Here is a 23,431-nt window from a genome sequence, read left to right as displayed (position 1 = left end):
GTCATCACTGATTTGGTAGCAACGCCATACTTCTCATATTTTTTGCCATACATTGTGCTTTTTCATGTGTAAACGACAGTGTTATGAATATAACCTGACTCGGTTTCAGGGAGAACAAACAGTTTCACTCCAAAGCGAGCTCCTTTCAATGGAATAACTGTATCCATGACAGCCTACCTTTGAAAAGCATCAAGCTCTCATCAATGCTCAAATCCCTTTCGGGCGTATAAACACTGGAAAATTTCTCCATCAAGTCAGAAAAAACCAGCCATATTTTTCTGAGTTTTGGGTTTGGATGAGATTCTTCATCGAAAGTCCTATTATCAAAATTATGGAAAAACTTCATTATCATCTGGAAACGATTTCTACTCATAAGTTTCTCAAAAATTGGAGTCTCAATCAATTGATTTTTTGACCAGCAAAGCTCTATTTCAAGTTTTACTGTTATTCCATGTAAAATCAAAATACCTAGGAAAACATACATTTCTTCTAAATTTGTTGGATACCACTTTTTCATTCTTGATTTCTCTTTTCCAGGATGCATATTGATGAATTGGTCAGCAAAATGGTTAGTTTCACTAACAATATGAAGAACAAGTTGTTCATCAAAAAATAATTCAAAAAAAGGAAGTGGGTTTGAAACATCCGTAATATTTTTCTTTATTCCTGGTTGTCCCAAAAATAGAAAGTGTGGAGGTGGCGCTGGCAAATTTTTCATATCCAGTCTTGTCCACTGGCAGGTATCTTTCAGAGAATAATCATAATCAAAATCATCTTCACCTGTAGAAATTTCATATTCTGACAAATCTGATCCTGAAGATGACGGAAAGTAGTAATCTAACTCACTATCATCACTTTCCAACATATTTCCATTTCAAAAAATAAAATGCACCAAATACACACGGTAAACGAAAGCGAAAGAAGAATAAACCCGACCTTACTCAATCAGAAGCACACAAGCAATAACTACGATATCACTTTTTCAACACATCCCATCCCCCCCCTCCGAAATTAGTAATACATTCGCAAACACTTTCAAGGTTATTTTACTGCATTCCGAAGTAGGGGGTGCAGTTTTATTTATAGCAGCGCAATGCAAGGCATCGTACTTCAGGAAAGCGTATATATACGCCCGCGGCAGTTAAGGGGTTAAAAGAACACCGTAATTTTTAAAGAGCATGATAGAACATTTTATATTTTAATAAAATATGACTGTGAGTGGGGATTTTGTTACAAATTTAGATATTCGGAAAACCATGAAATTGGGGGGGGGGTAAATTCCATTTTAAAAATCTGATTTTTTGGAGACCTAAATCCATGATTTTCATGACAAATTTTGTTCAATACCGAAATTCAAGACTTTCCATGATTTCTCATGACTTTCCAGGTGATCAGATACCCCGAGGTTTTTTTAAAATTTATTGTACTAGAGGGCTCCGCCCCCTGCTCGCTGACGCTCGCCAACCCCCGGAGAATTGCTTCGCAATTCTTGCTTGGTTTGCTTCGCAAAACCAAGAATGCTTTGATTTCATATAAACTTTGATTCAATATTAAACTGAATATTAACTGTTATCATCGAAAAGAATTAATTTTCTTAAATGCAGAATAAGCAGTGTGTCAATATCAATGTCACTTTTTTTCGTTGACTACAGTTCCTTCTATGTCCTATTTGTTCTCTAAATGAGCCAAAATTGTCAGAAATTAACATCAATGTGCAGATATAATCTTAATATGAAACTTGTTTAAAAAAAATTATAATCACAATAATACAGACTTTGTCCCAAAGAAATGAATATATTTTTAACACATTTAATTCAATATATATATATATATATATATATATATATATATATATATATATATATATATATATATATATATATATGCAAACACTATAATATTTTTCAATAAGCAATATTGTTAAGAACAGGGTAATTTTTAAAAAAATATTTTAATAATATTCAGCAAAATAACTATAAATGAAAACATTAATTTTTTTTTGTTAGTTGAATCATCATTAGGTTGTATAAGCAAAAGAGCATTATTTTCTTCTATACTATGAAGTTTACGTTTTTCCCGCTTTCGATTAGCTTTCGCATTGAGTTGCGACTTTTTAGTAATGTTAGGTCTTTTCTTTTTAGGCATTACTTGTAAATAAACAAATCGAATTAAGATTTAAAACCAGATTAAACTTACGAATTAACGTTTTAGAAAACAAATAATCAGATTAATCAATATATCAATACGAAATAAGTTGAGATGTTGTAAAACTGAAGAATGAAATTCTAACTATTTTGTGATTGGTTGCATCTCTGAAAAAGAAAATTCAGACTTGTAAATCGCTTTTTTAAGCTTGCCGTTTTCAGACATGTGATTGGCTGTTGTGAACGGCGGTTATTCTTCATTATTAACTGCAAAATCGTGCTTTAAAACTAAAATAAATAAAAATTTAAAATTATGTAAAAGATTTGAATGCCCTAAATGTCTTCCCTGAAAGATTCTGAATGAATTGATTCCTTAATCTTAGATTTTCATCACGTAGTTAAAAAGTTTTTCAGGGGACAAAATTAACTGCAAAAACTTTTTTTTAGAATAGAGAGACTAGATCAATAGATTTTACTTCAAAAGCGAAATAATTGCAAATTTTTTCATTTAAACAAAAACTTCCAAACAATTGAAGATAAATTAACTTAATAATTAAGCTTTAATCATTATATAATTGAGCTTAATTAGCTTGATATGTAACATGATAATTACTAATTAACTAGAACTAACTTATTTAATTAATAGAAACTAAATTAACTGATAAATTAGTGCATTGTTGTCAACTTGTTTTGAAAGTATCTTTAATTAGGATGAGAAAGTAAAGTATCTGTTCTGAAGAACACATTGTTGAATGGGGTTCGTAAACCCTTTTGAATATTTCTTCATTTAGGGTGAGCTGGGGTAATTCCTGATAAAAAAAGGCAAACATCTATTTCGTGAAAAACTATTGAAGATAAAATTTTAATATTTACTGGAAGTTTGAGGCTATATGAGATGAGTTCTGTGCTACCTTTTGTTTGAAAATCTAATTAGAATTTAAAAGATTTTAAATTTTTAGTGATCAGGAATAACCCTTTCTCTTGATCATTTTCTGGCTTAATTCCTGATCACTTCTGAGGAAATTACTGATCCCCAGTTTTCATAGTAAAGGGACTGTTTAAAAATAATTATACAATGGTAATTAACAAATAAGACATCAAGATCAAACAAATAAACCAAAAAGATATGTTTAAGCAGCTAATAAAACAATTTATTTAAAAAGCAAGAATAAAGATTAACACTTTAAATTTTCTAAAAATCTTTGCATCGTGCCATACATTTTAGGCAAGCAGCCAACTCATTCTCATGCTTTGCTGGAATATAAGAAAGAGTTCCCACATGGGTTACTTTTGCTGGATTTTGTAACTTCATTAAGTGAGAGTGTAAAGTTAAGTAAGGTATGTTAACAGCTCTGGCAGCAGCTCTCACACTGAAATTTTCATTTTCAATCCTTAAAAGAAATTCACTAATTTTGCTTTCTAGAAGCTTAGTATCCTTTTTAGGCTTATAATTTCTCACCATATTTATATTAGGCTAATTTATAAACTTAAAAATCATTCTAACAATGTACACACATAAAAATTAAGATAGATGCAAGGTAAGACAAACCAGAAATTGTGCAAATCAGAACACATTTGTCTTGTATACAGTTAAAAACAAATTTTGTGATTACAGTTAAAATATATTTTATAGTTGTTCCACTTAACAAATATGAACTGTTATTTGAGAAAAGACAACTAGCTATTTCTTATTACTATTTATAAAAAGAAATGACAATGATCAGGAATTACCCCATCTGTAGGGGGCTACATTCGATATAGTTTAATGTAATCAATTATAATGTTTACAGTAGATGTGAAACAATTAAACAAAAGCTTACACTATTTTCAGGTCAATGAAAAAGAAAGTAACTCAAAATATTTATTATTACAGTGTTTTCATTGCAGAAAAAAAAGGAGAGAATTTCTCACCCTTTCTCAAAAACAGGGTGAGATTTCTAAAAATTAAAAAAAAACATGAATAGACTTGGGAAAAAAATATTTCTTTAATTACAATACATTTTTAACATCTTCTAATTTTTAAAGCATTGAATATTCTTGCTGCATCATCATATGGAAAATGTTCTATATCTACTTTTTCATCAGCTATTCTCAATAGGTTGCTCAAATGCTTATAAGTCAATCTGTTGTGATATTTTGTCTTAAATCGGTTTTGGGTGCTAAATGACCTTGCAACAGATGCTGACTTATCCTCCACATCTACCAGCATAGGCTTTTCAATTATTTCTGCTACAGAATAGTGAAGTTCGTTGAAGTTATTTCCATGATGTCTTCCAGCATAGCATAGTTTTCACAGCCTTTAACTTTAAATTGTCCATGAGGGAGTTTGGTAATTCTTAGAAATAGAGCTGACTGGACTCATTTTTTTCTTCTTAACTGATTTTTTATTTAGCTGAAAAATATCTGTATTTGTTTCGTTTTGACCGTTTCTACCAACATTTGTTTCCCTTTCATTTGTCCGTTACGGAGTAGAAGATGTTGCCTTAACATGTCCATCTTACATTTATGCACACAAAATTTAAACGTCTTACATGAAGAAACCTTACCTACAGTGAACACGTGGCTGCAGAGAAATGTGTTCTGAAAGGGGTCCGGAGGGGGGGGATGGTGTTCTGCTGTTCGCACCTGTTCTGAACAATACTGGTAAATAGGGAAGCTAGATAACAAGGACCAATGTTGAAAATAATGAAAGATCAAAGAAGAAAAGGGAAACTGATTTTATTTAAAATGGCGGAAGATGAAATTTTTTCCAAAATTCGTGAGATTTGCCATTTTAAAATTGATTAATAGAGTGCGCGAACTTCGTTAATAATTTTTTAATGCGGGAAAAGAAAAAAAATATACGAGATTCTCGTGTTCTCGCATTGTAGTGAAAACACTGTTATTAAGAGAAGGAGGAGAATCTTTGCAGAAATGTGCACATTTTGAAACCCACCCTTGAAATGGAAAATACAGAAAGCAGTTTAAAAGATACTTATTTTGTTAGATTAAACAAAAAACTTTTATTAAGTAAATGTAGTTATACCTTAGTAAAGTGTACATGCATTCTTGTCCATGTCCACGGGTGATTGTGAAGTCCAAGCCAAAATTCCGGAAAATTTCTCGAGTAAAAAAAAAAGTTTAAATTGAAAAACATTTAAACAAAGTTTTTTCTCTCCTTTATCTCAATATTTCTTAGTTTACTTAAAATATATTTAAAGTTTTGCACATATCTATACCATTTACACATACTAATGATGACCTGGAGAAGTAATTAAAATTTACAAATATGTCTTTCTTTCTTGAGTTTATGATTATAACAACTATTTACGGATAAAAAATGAATATTAATCATGAATATAAGCTTATAAAATATCTCTCTGTCTCTTCCTTACAAATAAATAAAATAAACTGTGTTTGTAAGTTCTAACTTTAAAAATTTAATTTCCGGAAACTTCTGTGATCAATGATTTTTTTAAGCGTCTGGACCTTCGATCTCCAGAAACTTCCGGAGCACAATCAGCCCTGCCATGTCCCAAATTAAAAAAAAAAAAATTTTAAAAATAAAACTCAGGTTATCATTAATTACCCCAGAACAGTGTGATCGCGAATTCCCCCGGGTCACCCCATATAAAATTATTGTTATTATAATGATTTTCATAATTAAAATTTCATTACAAATTCTTAACTTTTGATGCATAAATTTTGCATTTTTTGAATATTTAGACAATTTGTTGTGAACTATTATAGTAAACTATAATTAATATCAGTTTACTTCATTTCTGAAAAACTCTCAGATATAAGGAAGTAAAATTATTCCTGTAGCTTGAAAAAGTAATTGAATTTTTTAAGTAAAACTGTAAGATATAATTTATAAATTAAGTTCATATAATATTTCAAATATTATTATACTATAATATATATATTATTCATATATTATTATAATTGCTTTTTATATTTTAATCATATTTATGAAACTAATTAGTATTCAACTTTTATGATTGCATTAAAATTGAATTTGAACTAAAAACAATTTTTTTTTCTGTTTCTCTTTCAATTTTTACAAAAATAAATATTTTTTTATCAGTGTTTATATTATGAAATTTGTAAAAAAAAATACGGTAACAAGAAAAAGTAGAATCAAGATTTTTAGCGTTAAATCTTTAGTTTAAAAATTAAGAACGATTTTCGTTTATATCTAGGTCTTTTTTTAAAAAAACTTATGCTTATATATACGTTTTTATTATGACAAGGCAGTCCAGAGGGTTTCTATTTAGACTTTTAATCTTTACTTTTTTTCGGAAATACAGTAATTAGAAAACTGAAATGTTTAAGTGTTTTAAAATTTCAAGACAGATTTATATTTTTTTCTGTTTTGCTTTTGTACATAATCTGTGTTTTTATGGGTATTTTATGATAGCACATCATTTTAAAAAGCATTTCTGATAGACATTATCTCCTTTAATGCTTTATGGATAATTTTTCTCAGAAAATATTTTTTTTCAAAGCTGTCTTTTTTTTAAAATTTATCTTTAATATTTCTAATTATCTTAATATCTAATTATCTTTATTATTTTAAACATTTCTGTTAAAGCTCTTTTCCCTTTACCCACATACCAATAATACAGCCAAGTTTTGATTATTTTTAATATGACTTAACTTATTTATATCAAAAACATATTTATTAATATTTTTTGTTTAAAAAATGGTACTATACGGCCGACAAATACTCGGTATTTGATTGATTTTTTTTGGCTGAATATTCGGTATTCAGCAATCACTATTCGTTTACATCCCTAAGCGAAATAGATCATTATAGTTGCTTCCTCCATTCATTTCTTCACACAGCCCAGTTCAACCATGATGGCTTTCAGTTTTGCTGAAACGAATGTAAAACTAATTTTTTTAACCCTAAGTAAGTTCAGTTCAAAATACTTCAGATAATTAAGGTATCGTTCATAAGTTTTTAAGAGAACCACTCATAAGCATACCTCTTACAGGAGCACCATCCATTATTTCATATTTAGCTACTGTCTCATTATCACTGTAGGAATTTGGACCAGAACCAGTAGTTTCACGCTTGAATATAGCTATTTCCATATGCCTAATTTTTATTCGAACCAAGAGGAAATAAATCTTTCCCACAATAACATCTTTTAAGTGGTACCTATAAATAAAGAAAATTATTTAATTAACATAAGGAAACAATAACACATGAGGTCAAAATCCATTCCTCAATACTTAATATATGAATAAATCTTTCTAAGAAATTATTAGCAATTTCGATTATTTTAAATAATTTAAGTTTGCAACTGATTATTAAACAAAAAGAATTAATATGAAAACATAATTTGATAACATAAAAAAAAAATAAATGGATACGGAGAAATAGTTAAAAAAATAACCTGCCTAAAAACGAGGTTTCCAACTCACAATAACTTAAAGGGAAATGTTTCATAATATGATTGGATTATTTAAAATAAAGTATTTTTCATGTTACAAAAATTTGTTTTAGCAGGAAAAAAACCCCATTTAAAATGTGCTCTTTTAAATGTTTTGTGAAGAAAAGAAATACAGTAGAACCTTTAAACATCATGCCGGTCTCTTTAGTTCACCCATATATACCTTTTTTTTCAATGGTTCTGTTAAAACTGCTATTCTAATAATGTTAATAATATCGGCAAAGATTGTTTCCAAAGATAGCAAATTTTTGTGCCAATCCTTCAAAAAATTCACCGAAACTAGAAAAACTTTGTTCCAATCACCATCATTTGGAGAATTTAAATTGAAAATGGTATTTCAGGCACCATAACTAAAGAATTTAATTAGTGAGGCATTAACTTTGTTTACGGAAAGAAAATGCCATTTCAAAATTGATTTTTCATAGGAAAAATGTAATTTTCGTTCTGGTCTCGAAGAGAGTTACCCAAATTTACTCTTTTTTCAAGACTAAAATAAATAAAGGAAAGATACGGAAGAATCTAATAAAATTGATTAAGTCGATGATGCGCAAAGCCAGTTCTAACATTTGAAGAAAATACTTCACTCAATATTTTGAGCAAGTAAATTAGTGCACCCTTAAAATTTTTTATACAAATTTGTTGTAAATTTACTACTGCTACATTCATTTTCAAGCCAAATGTTGCATATACAATGGTGAACTGCATTTATTCTTTTCCTGTATATCAGTGGAAAGAATTAGCTCCTTGGAAAATAATCATTTGATGATTTTCTGTATTAAACATTGAGTGGAGAGGAATATCATAACTTTACATTTTGCATAACATTTAAAATTACCCAAGGAAATGAAGAAAAAAAAATACAATACCCAATATTTTAAATTTTAACTTTCTCATTAACTGAAAAGTTGACGAGTTACTCATTCAAATGCTGTTGAGCAAACATTTCCATAAAGAGATTACCTATCTTTACAGTGTCGGTACTCTCTCTTTACATTGAAAATACAACTCAATTGCAAAATTCAAACAGTTCAGAAAAAAAATAATAAGAATGGCATTAGTGATGCACCCAAGTTTTTTGTTTCAGCTGTATTAAAAATAAAATTTTAAACTTTTTTACTAACAGCAAAAACATGGTTTTAAAAGCTTTTTATTTTATTTTTCTTCTTCTTTAAATCAAAAAGTGGATAAAATATTGTTTGGCAATAAAACTTTTTTATAGCAGTCAGAAAACTATTGAAATTTGCATAGTCATTAAGCGCAATGCCCTAGTTGATTTGTGAGCACTCCAGCTATTCAGAAAGTGGTATTTATCTTGACACAAAAATGAATTAAGTACAATGAGAAAAATCAATCTTACTTTGATTTATTGTATTCAAATTCAATGTGAAGACAATCTTCAATTCCCACTTCCATTTTTATAGGAGAGTTTATCTCAGGATAAGAAGATAAGGTGTGAACAATGATTTCCATCTCTTTAACTATATCTGTTAGTCTTCGAACAACTGTAACTCGCAGAAAATACCTAGTATAATTTAAGATAAATTAAAATCTGTTTTGAAATTTTGTCTAATTAAAAAAATTAAATAGCAAGAGCATACCTTAATCGTACATTAGCTCCAGTATATGACTCAAATGATTTTTCTACATTTACAAATTCAAAAGTATATGTTATGTTTTGACATAGTTCACCAGGTCTAGCAAGATCTTTCACCAAAGATGTAAATTCATGATGATTCCCTTTGTCATAATAAAGCTCTGAAAATATTAAAAATTAAGTACCACTTATTAGACTAAGTTCCCAGTTTTTAAACAATTTATTGAACGCAATATATAGTAAAGACTATAGATAAAACAAATTTCACATTGAGATTGTTAATAGAATTCAATTCCTTACGCATAAAAATATATATATTATAATCGGTTTATATTGGATTATTTCTTAGAAATATTCTCTTTTTCTTCACAAGAGAAAGAGAAGTATATAATATTTTACGGAAATAAATAAATGAATATAATATTTATTTATAAAAGACTTTCCATAATAGACATGAAGCTGTGAGGGATAAGGCTTGTAGTTTTATTGTTGTACTCTTAACTCTAAACGAGCCTTCCTCACTCAATCTTTAGTGCCTGGAAATTTCTTCCTCCAGAGACGCAGATATCATATTGGTATGGTCAATGCTTTTAATTGCACCTTGTGTCCCTCAGGAGCTTTTATGGATTTTATTCATTTACCAAGCGGCCCTATACTTTCTTTTCTGAACTGTTCTCTCGACAACTTTCATAACAAGAGGGATATGAAAGATTACAAAACTTTGATAAATGGAGCTAAGTTGCACTTAACACTTAAGTTCTTTAATGAAATCTTCAGATATTAATCTTTAATTGCAATAATATGTGAATGAGAATACTAGCAGTTAAAATAAAATGGAAAGCTGGTTAATAAAAAGAGTGATGAATTTTTTTTTAAGGTGATGCAGTTCTCTTTTATTTTTAGACTTTCTTAAAATCAGTTCTAGTACATCTTTTCGAAAATCCCGAATACCTAAAAAAGATATCCATGATTTTAAAAGATGCAGTAAGTACCATTTTAAAATTTATGTTAGACTAAAATTTAAGAGTTTTTATATGCTTCAATATCGATAAATCAATAAAAATTTTGTACTGTTCATACATATGAAAAAGTTGAAATTCTAAAACAACTTTTAATCTAGCTATTTCTTGTCAAAAAAATTATCAAATACTTAACTGTTCCAATAATCATAATGCTTCTGAAGCGCTTAATTTTCCACCATTGCCTGTTAACGTGAAAAACATGAATCTACCAAAAAAGAGGACTCATATCAATTGTCTTTTGATGTCCTTTCTTTGCCCAAATTGCAGAATGAAAAAGAAAGCATGCGACTGAGGGGACTCTGATGTTTCAGACGAAGAGAGATGGGGAAACAACGGACTTAGTCTATTATAGCTCTATGAATCCTAACATATAATCACATTAATGTAGTTTGTAGTTAACAATAAATTTTTAACCTGTTTTATATTAGTGTAGTTTTAAAAAATAGTAGTTCTAAGAAAATCCAGCATTTTTATGGCCTGACTTAAATTTGGCAACTCTACACTTAAGCAATGATTTTGACAAAACAATATTTTTTATTTTTGAACATAATGAAGAAAAAAAATTATATACAGGTCCAATAAGAAATTTAAGCAAGTCTCGCACGTTTTTTGCCCATGTAGTTGAAAATGTTATTGTAAATATACATTAAGTTTCAATCAGTTGGCTCATGTATAAAATAAAAAAGAAATATTTAATTCAAATATTATTTTTCTTTTAACAGTTCTATAAAATATGATTAATGGAATTGAATATTTTTTAAAAAATAGTTGCATTATGACTGAATAAATAATTTCTTTTTAAATTTGGGAGAGATAGAGTTCGAAATTATCCCTCAATGTCTTTAGCTCCCTGATCCAGCCCTGTAGACAAGCATGTCCATAAAACAAATATGAGAATGGTAAGAGGGCGATCATGTTGCAGCATATGTAATACATTAAAGTTAGGTAGAATAAAAGTCATATCAGTGGGAGGTGTATTATTAATTTAAATAAAATTGCTATAATTTGAAAAACTTTTCAAGCAAAAGTTGGTAAGTCTATAATAGAGTCAAATTTTTATTAAACTGCAAACATGGATGATATCTTAGGTAATTAAAGGAAATAAAACATATTGGTAGGAAGGGGAATAATGTTTAAAAACCTGATGATGACAATGAAGCTATAGATTTACCCCCCCCCCCCCCATTGAAAATACTTGAACTTTAGAGGCCTCTACACTCCCCCTCACATTAAGAAGTGCTGTCATCTTTCTATTGTCATAGATTAAATATAAATACACAAACCCATGGATTTAGACTGAAAAAGCTTAGAACTTTTGATAATAGATTTTAAAAATGTGTGAATACAAATCACAATATTAGATTTCTAAACTGTGTGCATGCTAATTGCGATATAAGATTTTTAAACAGAGTCCATTTTATTGATTGATTGATCCCTAACTTTTAATGCTATATCTGTTCAGACATGATTGCAGATATTTTAGAAAAAAAGGGGGAATCTTCAAATGAGCAAAAACAAAATCATGAAGGAGGTTTTTCGACCAATCACTTCACAGAATACTGTTGCATAGTTGAGAACTAATGAAAATTTTCTTTCAACAAGAAAACACATTTTCGGTTTTTAAATTGTTTAGTAAAGTTTCAGCAGCTTGAAAATAAAAAGTAAAATCAAGAGATGAAATTAAAATCAATTACAGACTATTGCAGCTTGAAATAAAATGTATTTTAAATAGTTGGAATGTACATTATATTTTTCATTTGTTATTTTCAATAAAATAAAAAATTTTGTTAGATTTTTTAAGCTAAATTTAATTTGTAAGGTACAGAATAGTATTGTTTACATTCATTAATGTAGGACATAATATGCATTGTTAGTTCATAATAAATTGTTTTTATGATGCATCGGATAAGATGAATACCGGTTAACATGAAATAATTATGACAGCACTATCAATATCCGTTAATGAGGTTTGACTATTTGAGTGATTCTTTGGAAACATGACAATTCTGGAAAAAAAATTCTTCAAATTTAAAGTCTTCAAAACAATTAATTTCTTTTATTTGTATACTTATTTAGTTACATTTATTAATATCTTAGAGACAGCAGTGCAGTTTACTAACATTTGCCTGAGAAAAAAAAAATAATAGAAATTCACCAAATTTTGAATGCCAGGAAAGTGACTAGAAGGCCAGAAAAATGACATATTAGAAATAACATACAGTGACCTCTCACTTACACACCACCTCTTTTATGCACCTTTTTCATTTATACGGCGATTTTTATAGGTCCCAGTACATTAGATAGGAAAACAACGATGAACACCCTTCGTTTATGCGTCGCTCTAAAAATAAAGTTTTCAATTATGCGCCAAAATTTTAGGTCAACATTTTAGTTTTTTAATCCTTTAAATATTTTTCCTTTAAAAAAAATTTTTAACTTAAAAATGAAGCAAATAAGCAATCCTTGTCACAGATAAAAAGAAATATATGTTAAATCCTATTGAATTTGCTTCCCCCTGTGACCTTTTGCATTTTTGCTGTTTCTGGAAAGACATTCTCTCTAGAATTTTGAATGGGGTGGGGTGTCTTATCTGTTATACCAACGACAATGAAAGCCCATTCATCTTTTAGAAAATGACCATTCCTCTTGTCCAGAGGTTAGTTTTACTCCCATGCTGTTTTCTAGAAAGAAAAAAAAAAAAGACACCTGGAATACGAAAGATGAAAGAGACCGCGATCACTTACTTGCAGTCAGATGGACATTATGACTAAATAAAAGGAAGCGATCTGTTTAGTGAATAAAGTACTTGAACAACTTATTATGCAGCATATTATGACGTCAAGTACTTTTCTTAGAAATTTATCATGTGATATTTCACCCCCTCCCATAAAACTCAAATTTTTGTGAAGAACTGTTCATTTATATCTAACTAAAACTTGTGAACGATGAGATCGTTTTGGATGATACTGACGAGATGATAAAGTTCCTCCAAATCACACAGCAGTATTAAAAGCTTTAGACACTATTCCTGACTATTTACAATTTAATTTTGCATCTGAAACTCCCCTTTACCCCATTTATATTAACTGGAAAAAACTGTTTTTGAATAACGTCGGCAAAAACAAATACAAACATGTATTAAGATTATTTTGTCAGAAAATAATTTGTCCTAAGGTATGTTAAATTTTTTCTTTGTATATTTATAGTAAATACCAAAACAGTATAAATATTAACATTTAATCTTTAGAAACATATTTATTCGTATTGTCACTGCAATTTACGTTGCGCTTTAGAATTTTGAAGTTTTTCACTTATGCGCTTTTTTCTCTTGGCCCCTTACACCGGTGCATAAGTGAGAGTTTACTGTATAAATAAATATATTATCATCATTTTAAGCTAATAGTAAGTAAATCAACTTAAACTCAAAAAAGACAAGAGTTGAAAAGTTAATTTTAACTTATGTAAATTCCTAAAATAATTAAGAAGAAATTGATCAAATTAGTTAAATATAGTAAAAGTGAGAAAGTAACACACACAATGAGATAGTTTTTAATTTTACTGCATTTTAATTTGCAATGAAACAGTTAAAATAAAGAAAACAAAAAGAAATTGTAAAATTTCATTAATCATGAAGCTCTCAGAAGAAGCAAAACGGCTGGAAGATATTTGGTAAGGAGTAGAAATTTTTGAAATGATGATAGTCTTAAAAATTTTGACAGTCTTTTTCCCCTGGGCTACTTAAAGTGATTAGCAGTCTGGCTGCCAGAACAAACAATAAAGTTAACTTTAATATCTTTATGAACGACTTCAAAAACTTCTCCTACAATGAAAATGATAATTTTAGGAATTTTTCTGATTTCAGCATTCAAAATTGGTTTTACTTTAAATTAAAAATTAGTTCACTTACCAAGAAACCGTCTCATACGATAAGTAAAGAACAATGCTAGCATTAATAAATATAGTAAATTTTTGAATGTCTGGGGTAAAATATGATTAAAAAAAAAGAACCAAATAAAGCAGGCATGAAATTGGACAAAAATAAAAAAAAAGGTTAAGTTTTACAACACAGTCACTGGGGGGGGGGGGGGATGCTCTATATAATACTGTGATATCAATAAGATATATAAAAACAACTTTCAACTCTGCTGGGAGACTTTTATTTAATAAATATTTAAAGTGGCAGAAGCATTTAGACAGTGAAATTTAAATTGTTCTTAAATATAATTTTAAAATTTTGACCACTTCAATAGTAAAGAAAATTAATTATACGATGCCAGGGCAGAATTATTTTAAATTAATCACCGGTCAATCATTTTAAACTAAACTAGTTGCCAACTTTCACCTCAATATCTTGTTAGATTGCTACTAACAATTTCAGTCACTTTGACTGTTTTAATTAACCTATCAAACTTGAATTTTTTTTTTCAGTAGCATCGATCGTATGCACTTTGTGTTTGCCTATGAAATTGACTACCATCGTTAAAATACATTCATCTTACTCATAGCTGCCAACATGTTAAAATCAAAAAGAGGAACACAAAGCATGATAAGTCAATCAAGGGTAATTATCAGGGTTGGCAAGTTTTTGACACATGACGGTTTTTACCGGTTATTACCATGGTTTTTACCGTCATGTCAAAAACCTATAGTTTTGGTAAAACTGTATTTTTATTTGAGTTTAACTGCTTATAATTTAAAATTAATTAACTTTTGGGCAATAAAATTAGAAAAAAAGTTGTTAAAGGATATTTAAGAACAGATTCTTGCATTTTCCCAACATGTTTATATATTTTACACAGATTATATTTTACATGTTTTCAATATTTTACACAGAAATGAGACAGGAAAAATCCTAGTAAATCCTTTTAGAGTTTCCTTGCAACATTGCAATAACCTTTTGTTATCATTATCCTCAATGACAGGCTTCCATTGACAGAATCTTCTTGAATTTTGGACTCATCCATACTAAACTCAGAAATCGACTGAGCAATGAAAAATGCGCAAAATTAGTCACTTGCTATCGTATGCTTCGGCACAGTGACCCCGACTACTGAACATGTAATTTTGTTTGTGATTAAGTTTTGCTTAATATGCTTTTTCAACTGAATAAAAGCTTTTAACTTGACAAAATAGCAGTAATTCTTGACTTAGAGTTTGTTAGTACTTACAAGTTTTGAAAGTTTATTTTAGCTTATTTCTAATATTTAAGAAATGCCAAATTTTAAATTCTTCTTTTTAGTTCTTGAATTTATAAATAGTTCCAAGCTTTTTTGTTTGTTAGTTTATTTCTAACAATTAACAAGTGCAAAATTTAAATCATTTGCAAATCAAGCTATAATGATAAAAGTAAGTATCACTATTTTCAATAAGTATATTACAATAATACTGTATGAATGTATATCCTTCTATAAGAATACATGTATATACAGTGTAAAGTCGCGTATCCGGAATTGGTGGGACTTCCAGAAGTCCGTATAATAGATTTTTCCATATAATACACCCCCAAGGTAAACAAAGCTTAAAATGATTTAATAAACGTTCTGAATCTAAGAAGCAAAAAATAAATAAACACTATTTTTAAGGGGAATAATGTTTTAGCATTAAAATATCTAATCAATCAAATATAAAATATTAGAAAAAAAATATTATTGCTGAAAATATGGAAAACGAAAAAAATGTAACAGTTACGAAAATATTAATCCGCCATTTTGAACTAGAACGATTCAAGCAGGAAGGGGAAATTCTGAAACAAAGCTTAAAATGATCTAAATCTAAGAAGCAAAAAATAAATAAACATTATTTTTAAGGGAATAATGTTTTAGTATTAGAATATCTAATCAATAAAATATGAAATATTAGAAAAAAAATATTATTGCTTAAAATATAGAAAACAAAAAAATTGACATATGAAAATAATCCGCCATTTTTAACTAGAATGATTCAAGCAAGAAAGGGAAATTCCCGTCATTCATTAAGGTGGGTAGATGGAGGAGAAAAATTCATTTCCTCCTTATTTGCGAAAGAAAATAAGTGTAAAGAGGAGATCATTTAAGTTGAGGGTGGGGAAGTAACAAATTATTGTTTTCTCTCCAATCATTGGCTATCAATCAAGCATAAAGGCGGGACACGCTGATCGGGTTCTCTTTATTTTTTCTTTTATGACTGAAAGAAAGAATGTTACCCCCTTCCCCCCCGCCTCCTAAATATTGCATGGTATGGAGAAGAACGAATGTTTTGTTTCTCAAGGACGTGTAATCTTTTAGACCTATTCAAATTTTCCATTCTGACTCCCCCCCCACCTTAACGCTTGCCCCGTTTACCCTTTTCCACAGTATTTCTTCTTTCAATAAAAAGGTTCCAGGAAATGCCTCTTTTACTAGCCACCTGCATGGGAAAGGAGGGAGAGTGTGGACTCAGTTGCGGTCTTTTGAAAACTAATCTCCCTCTTTTTCCTACATTCCAAGGGAGGAGCGTCACTAACGGCCACTCAATGGTCTTGGTAGATCTTCACTTCCCCTTTCTGGTGATTTATGGGTTCGATGCATAAATCAGAGGTTCAGTGCAAGCTAGAAAAAGAGAAAGTGTGTCAAGAGATCTTTTTTTTTTTTTTTTTAGGAAAGGGGAAGATGGAGAGATGTTTGTTTATTTTGATTGTTAAAAAGTGTCCGGGAAATCGACCCTTCCGGGAAAGGGACGTTACACTGTAGTTGCGAAATCAGTAGCAATCATTTATAACATCCATTTATAAAGGAAATTATTAGAGTAGAAAATAATATATTGTCCGCTATATGCCATAAATTTAAGAAAACAGTAGGTTTTTGACGGTTTTTACCGGTAAAAACACGGTTTTTACCACTGTCATGTCAAAAACCAGTTTTTGACAGCAAAAACCCAACCCTGGTAAATATGACACAAAAACATAAAACAAACATATATTTATAAATCAGACACATTTCAAATTTAACCTAACTTTATTGAGCTAACAGTTTTAATTAAACTACTTACTAATAAAGAATATCACATCTTTATAGTGACTAATTCAAGAACCGCGATATTGGATTTTAAAAACACGAAAATACAAATTGCAATATTGAATTTTTAAATAATGTGGATACGAATAGCAAGTTTTAGTTTTTAAATCACATATAAATATGAAAACCTATGTTTATTACAACCGCCTGATAACGAATTACAATATTGGATTTCAAAAATGCGTGAATACAAATAGAGACATTGGATTTTAAACTAGCGGAAATACGAACCGTGATATTGAAGTTTACATACGCTTAAATACCAATAGTGATATTAGATTTTAAAATTGCATCAATGGGAATTGCGAGCACGATTTTTAAATCACCTGAAAACGAATCGCAACACGTAACTTTTAAATCAGTTAAATATGAAAATCGACGATTGATAATAAAATCGCCTGAATAAGAATCGCGATTCTGGCAGAATCCGGTGCAGCTCACAATATTTGAAATTCCTGAAATCAGCATATTAAAAGAACTCAAATATCGGCGGTCAAACAAAACTGCTTAAAAATCTTTTCTGCTCTATGGCGGAAGTCGTGGTTGTCAAGGCAACGAACCTGCAGAGGCTCCACCCTTTTTCTCTTGAACATCATCTTCTCGGGAGGCTACTACAGGGGGGGGGGGGGAAAGAGGACCAAAGAGAGAAATTGTGATGTGAACAACTGATAAGGGTGAAGAGCATCATGTCATTCTCTGAAAGGTAGGAAAGTCATTATCTCCCCCTTATGTGCGTTTGTGAGTTCAACACAGAAATGCGGGCAATAGGGCGGTTTTAGAGAGTTTCCGATACTTTTCAAGATCATTTTGAATTTTTCAAGGATTTAGCATTATTTAAGTACTTCTTGGGGCACTTGAAAATCAAAATGAAATTCAAGTACTTTTCAAGGTTGCGGGAACCTTGAAATATACATATATTCTATTAAATAAAACTTAGCATTCTATTTAGAATATTAAGGACAGAAAGATTATTTTTAAACAGTGCTTGAACCCCATAATTTCATTTCCAATGGTTTATTAGCCATTTTAAAATAGAGATTTAATATTGTACATACCGATTTGACCAAGAAATTCAACCTTAATCCCTTGATGCTCCAATTTAACACCTGGCTTCTTTAAAGTGACATTAATCTGAAAATTTAATAATAAAAAATAGAAGCAAAACAATATTATTTAAAAAAATTTTAAGAATAAAAAGAGAAAAAATTAGACATTTTAAAATGCTTATATTTTAATAACAGTGGTACTTCATTATGGAATCTGAAGAAATCACATGCTTTGTCGGCAATCATCAAAATCTGCATTAAACAATATAGATAGATTTTAATTGAGTTAACGCGCCATAAATTTCAGTTGATTTTTTTAAAAATGGCACTTTAAAATATAAGAACAAAATATCTTAGCAATGAGGCATAAATAGTGTTTAATTCAATAAAAGAAAGTTATAACTTGAAATATGAAAAAAATCACTTCTAAACAAAAAAAATACAATACTTATTCATGGTAAATTTTGGGAAAAAGAGATCGGACACTTAAATTTTAAAATTAACATTTGGTTACTCAGTATTTTCCTCATAGAAAAAAAAAGGGTGAGAATTTCTCACCCTTTCTCAAAAACAGGGTGAGATTTCTAAAAACTAAAAAAACATAAAAACTCTTGACAAAAAAAATCATTTCTTTAATTATAATACATTTTTAACGTCTTCTATTTTTTAAAGCATAGTTTAAGATTTGTATTAGAATATAAATTTTAATTACATGTAAGAAGGTTTAGGCTCAAAATATATTTAATTGCAGAGAATATGTGAACAGTCAGAAACAAACTTAACAAAAAAATTGTTTGACTGCTACAATTTTGCGATGCAAAAATTAAGCTAATAGTCCAGGTTACTAATCTCACTGGTCTGCGATAAAACACTGAAATATTATAACAGTCCTTCACATTAAAACACTGAATAAGATTAAAATGCCAAAAAATTTTCAAGTACTAAAAGAAGATCTTATTAAATTAATGGTATTATTTGACTATATTCTACTCACTTTCCCTGAAACTGATTCTCCATCATAATAAACATAATGTCGTTCTTTTTTACCATCTTCTGTTTTAATTTCAGCCATTTTTCTAGACTCGGATCCATCTAGAACTATGTCAATATCCGCAGTTTGCCCAAAACCAAGGAAACTCTATAAAAATATAAAAGGGGAAATTTTAAAATCTAACTTCTACCAACAAAAATAATTATCAGAAATTTAACTTTACTTAATTTTTCCACGGAATACATTGAAGGAAAAGGACTGTATAAAACAACTAACACCTTTTCTCCCAAATAGCAAAAGTTTTAGCACAAATACAAGAACATTTTTAAGGTTAAATACTTCACTTGTCTCAAAGTAATGCAACTGCCCACCATAATTTAATTTTACTCCTTTTTCTCTCTCAAAAGTTGAATTATAGAAAGGTTACCAAGTTATAGCTTAAAGTTATTACATTTTTATCAATTTTAACAGCATAACTAAAGCATATTTAAATAATTTATATTATCTTGTAATTAATAATTAATGTATTTGTAACACAAAAGATAAAATTGATTAAGTACTTTTCAGCCATCTTAATATCAATTAAATTAAAAATAAGATGCGCTTAGTAGCATAAAATCAAATAGCCTCTTTCTGGAAAAGTTAATCCACTAAATAAAGCTTTAAATCAGTTCAACAGAAAATAATCTGTAGCCTCACATTACTTACAATCCAATTAGAGATGAGAAATTGAATGTGTTAAAGAGTTTTATGTATTAAAATCTTGCAAATCTCTAAAAACTGTAAATTTACTACAACTTTTTAGATGATGTTTCTGTTGTATCACAATTATTACAACATCAACACTGACAAAAATAACTGAACATGTCGTAGCTGCATCAATTTACCATTGAAAAGGTAGACCTGCCAACTTTCAGAAATTCAAAAATCGTGAAACTTCTTCAGACCTTGGCATAGTACAAAAAAGAAGCAATAATTATAAAAAAAAATAAATGTACACATAATTCAAATAAAATTTATGGGAGTAACCTTCTTTCATTAAAATTACAATATCATAAATTAATCTATTTTTAAAACAAATTGAGTGAACGATTTAGCATTTTTAAAAATTTAGGTAAAAGATTTTTTTGATTTACCTTCCCGATCAACAAATTCTTTCAAGTGTATTTTGACTAAGAAGAGAAGTAAGTCTGGATTTTTTACAGACTAAATATTCCTTTTTAAGTCTTATCACTTTGAGGAATGGTTAAATATTTCTAGCTTTAACTTGGCTGACATACTGAATAACTTTTCCAGCTTGACTTTGATCTGAATTGCCTGCAATATAAAGCAAAAAACAGCTTCCGGAATGAGGGGCGGATTAAGCGTACGTGGGGCCCTAGACCATTAAAATTTTTGGGGCCCTTAGACTAAAATTTTTCTCGTATATTTTTTATTTCTTCAAATATAAAAGTATTTATACATCTTTTCATTTAAGAAAGCAAATTTAAAATTAAAATAAATAATAAATTAAATTTTACTTTATTTTATTAAATTAGAACTAAAAAATAATCATAACATTTCGAAAAATCATTGTTTTTCTTAATTTTTCTCAATTTATATTCAAAAGATCCATTTTTAAGGGGGCCTTTAATCATTGGGGGCTCAGGCCGGCCTAATGGGTAATCCGGCCCTGCCTGGAATATCAAGAAACAAGGTCTGCCATCCTTTTCATAAAGTTTTGCAAAAAAAAAAAAAATTGGTGTGCAAAGGAGAAACAATTGAAACATTACTCAAATCAGTTATTTTTAGCATGAATTAAGTTTTGTACCTTGTAAATGATTATTTAAAAGCAGTATTATGCATATTTTTTATTGATTTTACAGACTTATCAAAGCATTAAAAAAAGGTTTTAAAAAAGAATTTATGATAAACTAAATACACTTGGAACACCAAAATAGACGACCAAGAGAAAATGAGTCACTACATTTTTTGAGGACCGTATATGTGTAAGGTATGCACAGGTTCTCCAGTTCATGCACTTATTATGAAAAAAGTGAGAAAATATTTTACAGTCCAGCGGTCCTGAGATTGGATAAAGAAGCCTAAGAGTCTGCAGGTCAGAAAAGGTGAGATTAAATATTTACCTCCTGAATGCTTATCTCAGCTTTTTTTAATTTTAGTGCTATTTCATTTACTGCTTTCAAATTGTAACAGAGGTAGTAACATTTTGTTAACATAGGTAGTAAGAAACAATAATTAAAAGGTTTTCTGGTTAAGCAAATTTAAGGATTAATTTACCAAATTAATAGTACAGTAGAGAACCGACTATCCGGAACGATCGGGACCATCGCTATTCCGGATAACTGATTTTTCCCGTTTTCTGATTCACTACAAAACGGCTTTCTTTTTTTTTTTTAACTGCTTACAAAACCAAACTTAAAAAATATTTTTTAGAAATAGTTTTAAAAAGAAGAAAAAAACGATCACGCATAATACATAAGTTTAAAAAGATAAAAAGGAAAGAAAAAAAAATAATGAAATTAAAAATATATACAGAAATATATACTTTCTTCTTTTTTAGAAATGGGGGGGGGGGGGAAATTTCATTTTTTTGGTCATGCTATTTCCTTCTCCTTCTCACCCAATTTCCTAATTTTTTATCTATTATCGTTTTTTTACTCAAGTCATAAGAGCTTTCTAATTTTCTATAACCATCTATAAAATAGTTACAATTTCCTATGGGTCATGGTTGGCAAAATGTGTAACAAATTCAGTAAGAACGAAAGTTATTAATTTCGATTTTTAAATTTGATATTTAAATTATGAATGTTGTTTCTATAATTATTTTACATATAATTTCATGCAGGTTTTAGCTGACAGAAATTTAATCTAGTGCGAAGGTAATTATTTTTTTAAAAAATAAAAAAGCCTTAAAAGTAGGGTAAGTTTTAGATTTTACTGAACCTATACATTTTCAAATAAATACTTTGTTTACTTATGCACAAAATACAAAAAAAAGGAAGAAATAAACTTTAAGTTAACAAAATTGAAAGAAAACAGGGCTTGTTATCAAATTATCAAGATGTCAAATAAATTGGGCATAATTTCTCTTTTAAGAATAATAATGCCCCAGTTCACAGCAAAGATAGGATGCTGGTTCATTGAGAACCGCAGCACTAATTCTTTGCTGTAAAATTACCATTAAAAAGTTAAATAAAAACTAAATAGTATAGTCAGTAAAGGATAATAAAGTTAATAATTAAACATATACTCCAATTCTCTTAGGATACACATCAGAAATACTAGCAATACCGTTACCATAAGTAACATTTTCATACAGTTTATATCACTAGATTTTTTGCTGAAAGTTTCATATTTTTCGTACCGTGGTACAAAAAGCAAAATAAAGCAATCAGTAAGTAATTCAAGCAACAATTTGAACAAATAATTGAGCTAATTTAAACGGAAAAACATAGTTTCACCTAAAGATTATTCCATACACAAAAATACTAAGTTAACAGATTGTTCGCTCAATATAGAGGAAAGCTGCCTTCACATTGAACTTATGATTCAGAAAGTAAATTCAGGGAAGGGTATAATAAACATTATGTCACATATTAATAGACATTTCCTTACCATTTTTATTTACTTTAGTAATACTTTTTTTGAAAGTAGGCGTATCAACGTTACTAATACAAATTTATTTTCCACTTAAAATGAAGACATCGCATATTATATTCATTGATCATATAGCACATCAACAACGTACAATTTAGGAATAAATAATAACAATTATTTCATATCTCGGCACATTTCAGTGTATCGATGGTTTTAGTTGTGGTTTAGTTTAGGATGGATGATTAGTGACGGGTAAACAAGAGTCATGGTTATGGATGGTTGACGGTATAGAGATAAGCACAGATGGCGATAGCAGCAAAAGAAAAATAAGATGATTGACTTAGGGTGCATTCCCACTGCAAAAAGTTGCCACACCTCCGATCTCTGGCAAGGAAAGAAAACCCTGAATGGTGAGTTTTTTGCTGAAAAATATACTTCTCCTCATATTTTCTCGACTGCATCAATTTAATCGGACAATTCTCACAACAAGCGTGAACCACATGCTGGAAGAATGGGAATTGTTCTCCCCATTTCCCCATAATTCAAATTTGACATAATGTAG

The 23,431-nt window shown here is 29.2% G+C and overlaps 1 protein-coding gene across 1 annotated transcript in view; it reads right to left on the bottom strand.

The window, feature by feature from the left end:
* Positions 1 to 23,164, bottom strand: part of Vps26 (vacuolar protein sorting 26) — a 30,242-nt gene extending 7,078 nt beyond the window's left edge. The window contains exons 1-6 of the mRNA XM_043041341.3: positions 22,888 to 23,164; positions 19,273 to 19,416; positions 18,288 to 18,363; positions 9,184 to 9,340; positions 8,943 to 9,107; positions 7,115 to 7,290 (exon numbers count right to left, since the gene is read on the bottom strand). Coding sequence (XP_042897275.1) covers positions 7,115 to 7,290; positions 8,943 to 9,107; positions 9,184 to 9,340; positions 18,288 to 18,363; positions 19,273 to 19,416; positions 22,888 to 22,890 — 721 coding nt within the window. The 5' untranslated portion in view covers positions 22,891 to 23,164. The remainder of the gene's footprint in view (positions 1 to 7,114; positions 7,291 to 8,942; positions 9,108 to 9,183; positions 9,341 to 18,287; positions 18,364 to 19,272; positions 19,417 to 22,887) is intronic.
* Positions 23,165 to 23,431: the final 267 nt, after the last annotated feature.

Source organism: Parasteatoda tepidariorum, chromosome 12, assembly GCF_982258835.1.
Source record: "Parasteatoda tepidariorum strain Cologne lab strain chromosome 12, Ptep-v5.0, whole genome shotgun sequence".
NCBI lineage: Eukaryota > Metazoa > Arthropoda > Arachnida > Araneae > Theridiidae > Parasteatoda > Parasteatoda tepidariorum.
Note: the sequence above shows the minus strand (reverse complement) of the source record. Positions and strands in the feature narration are given on the sequence as shown.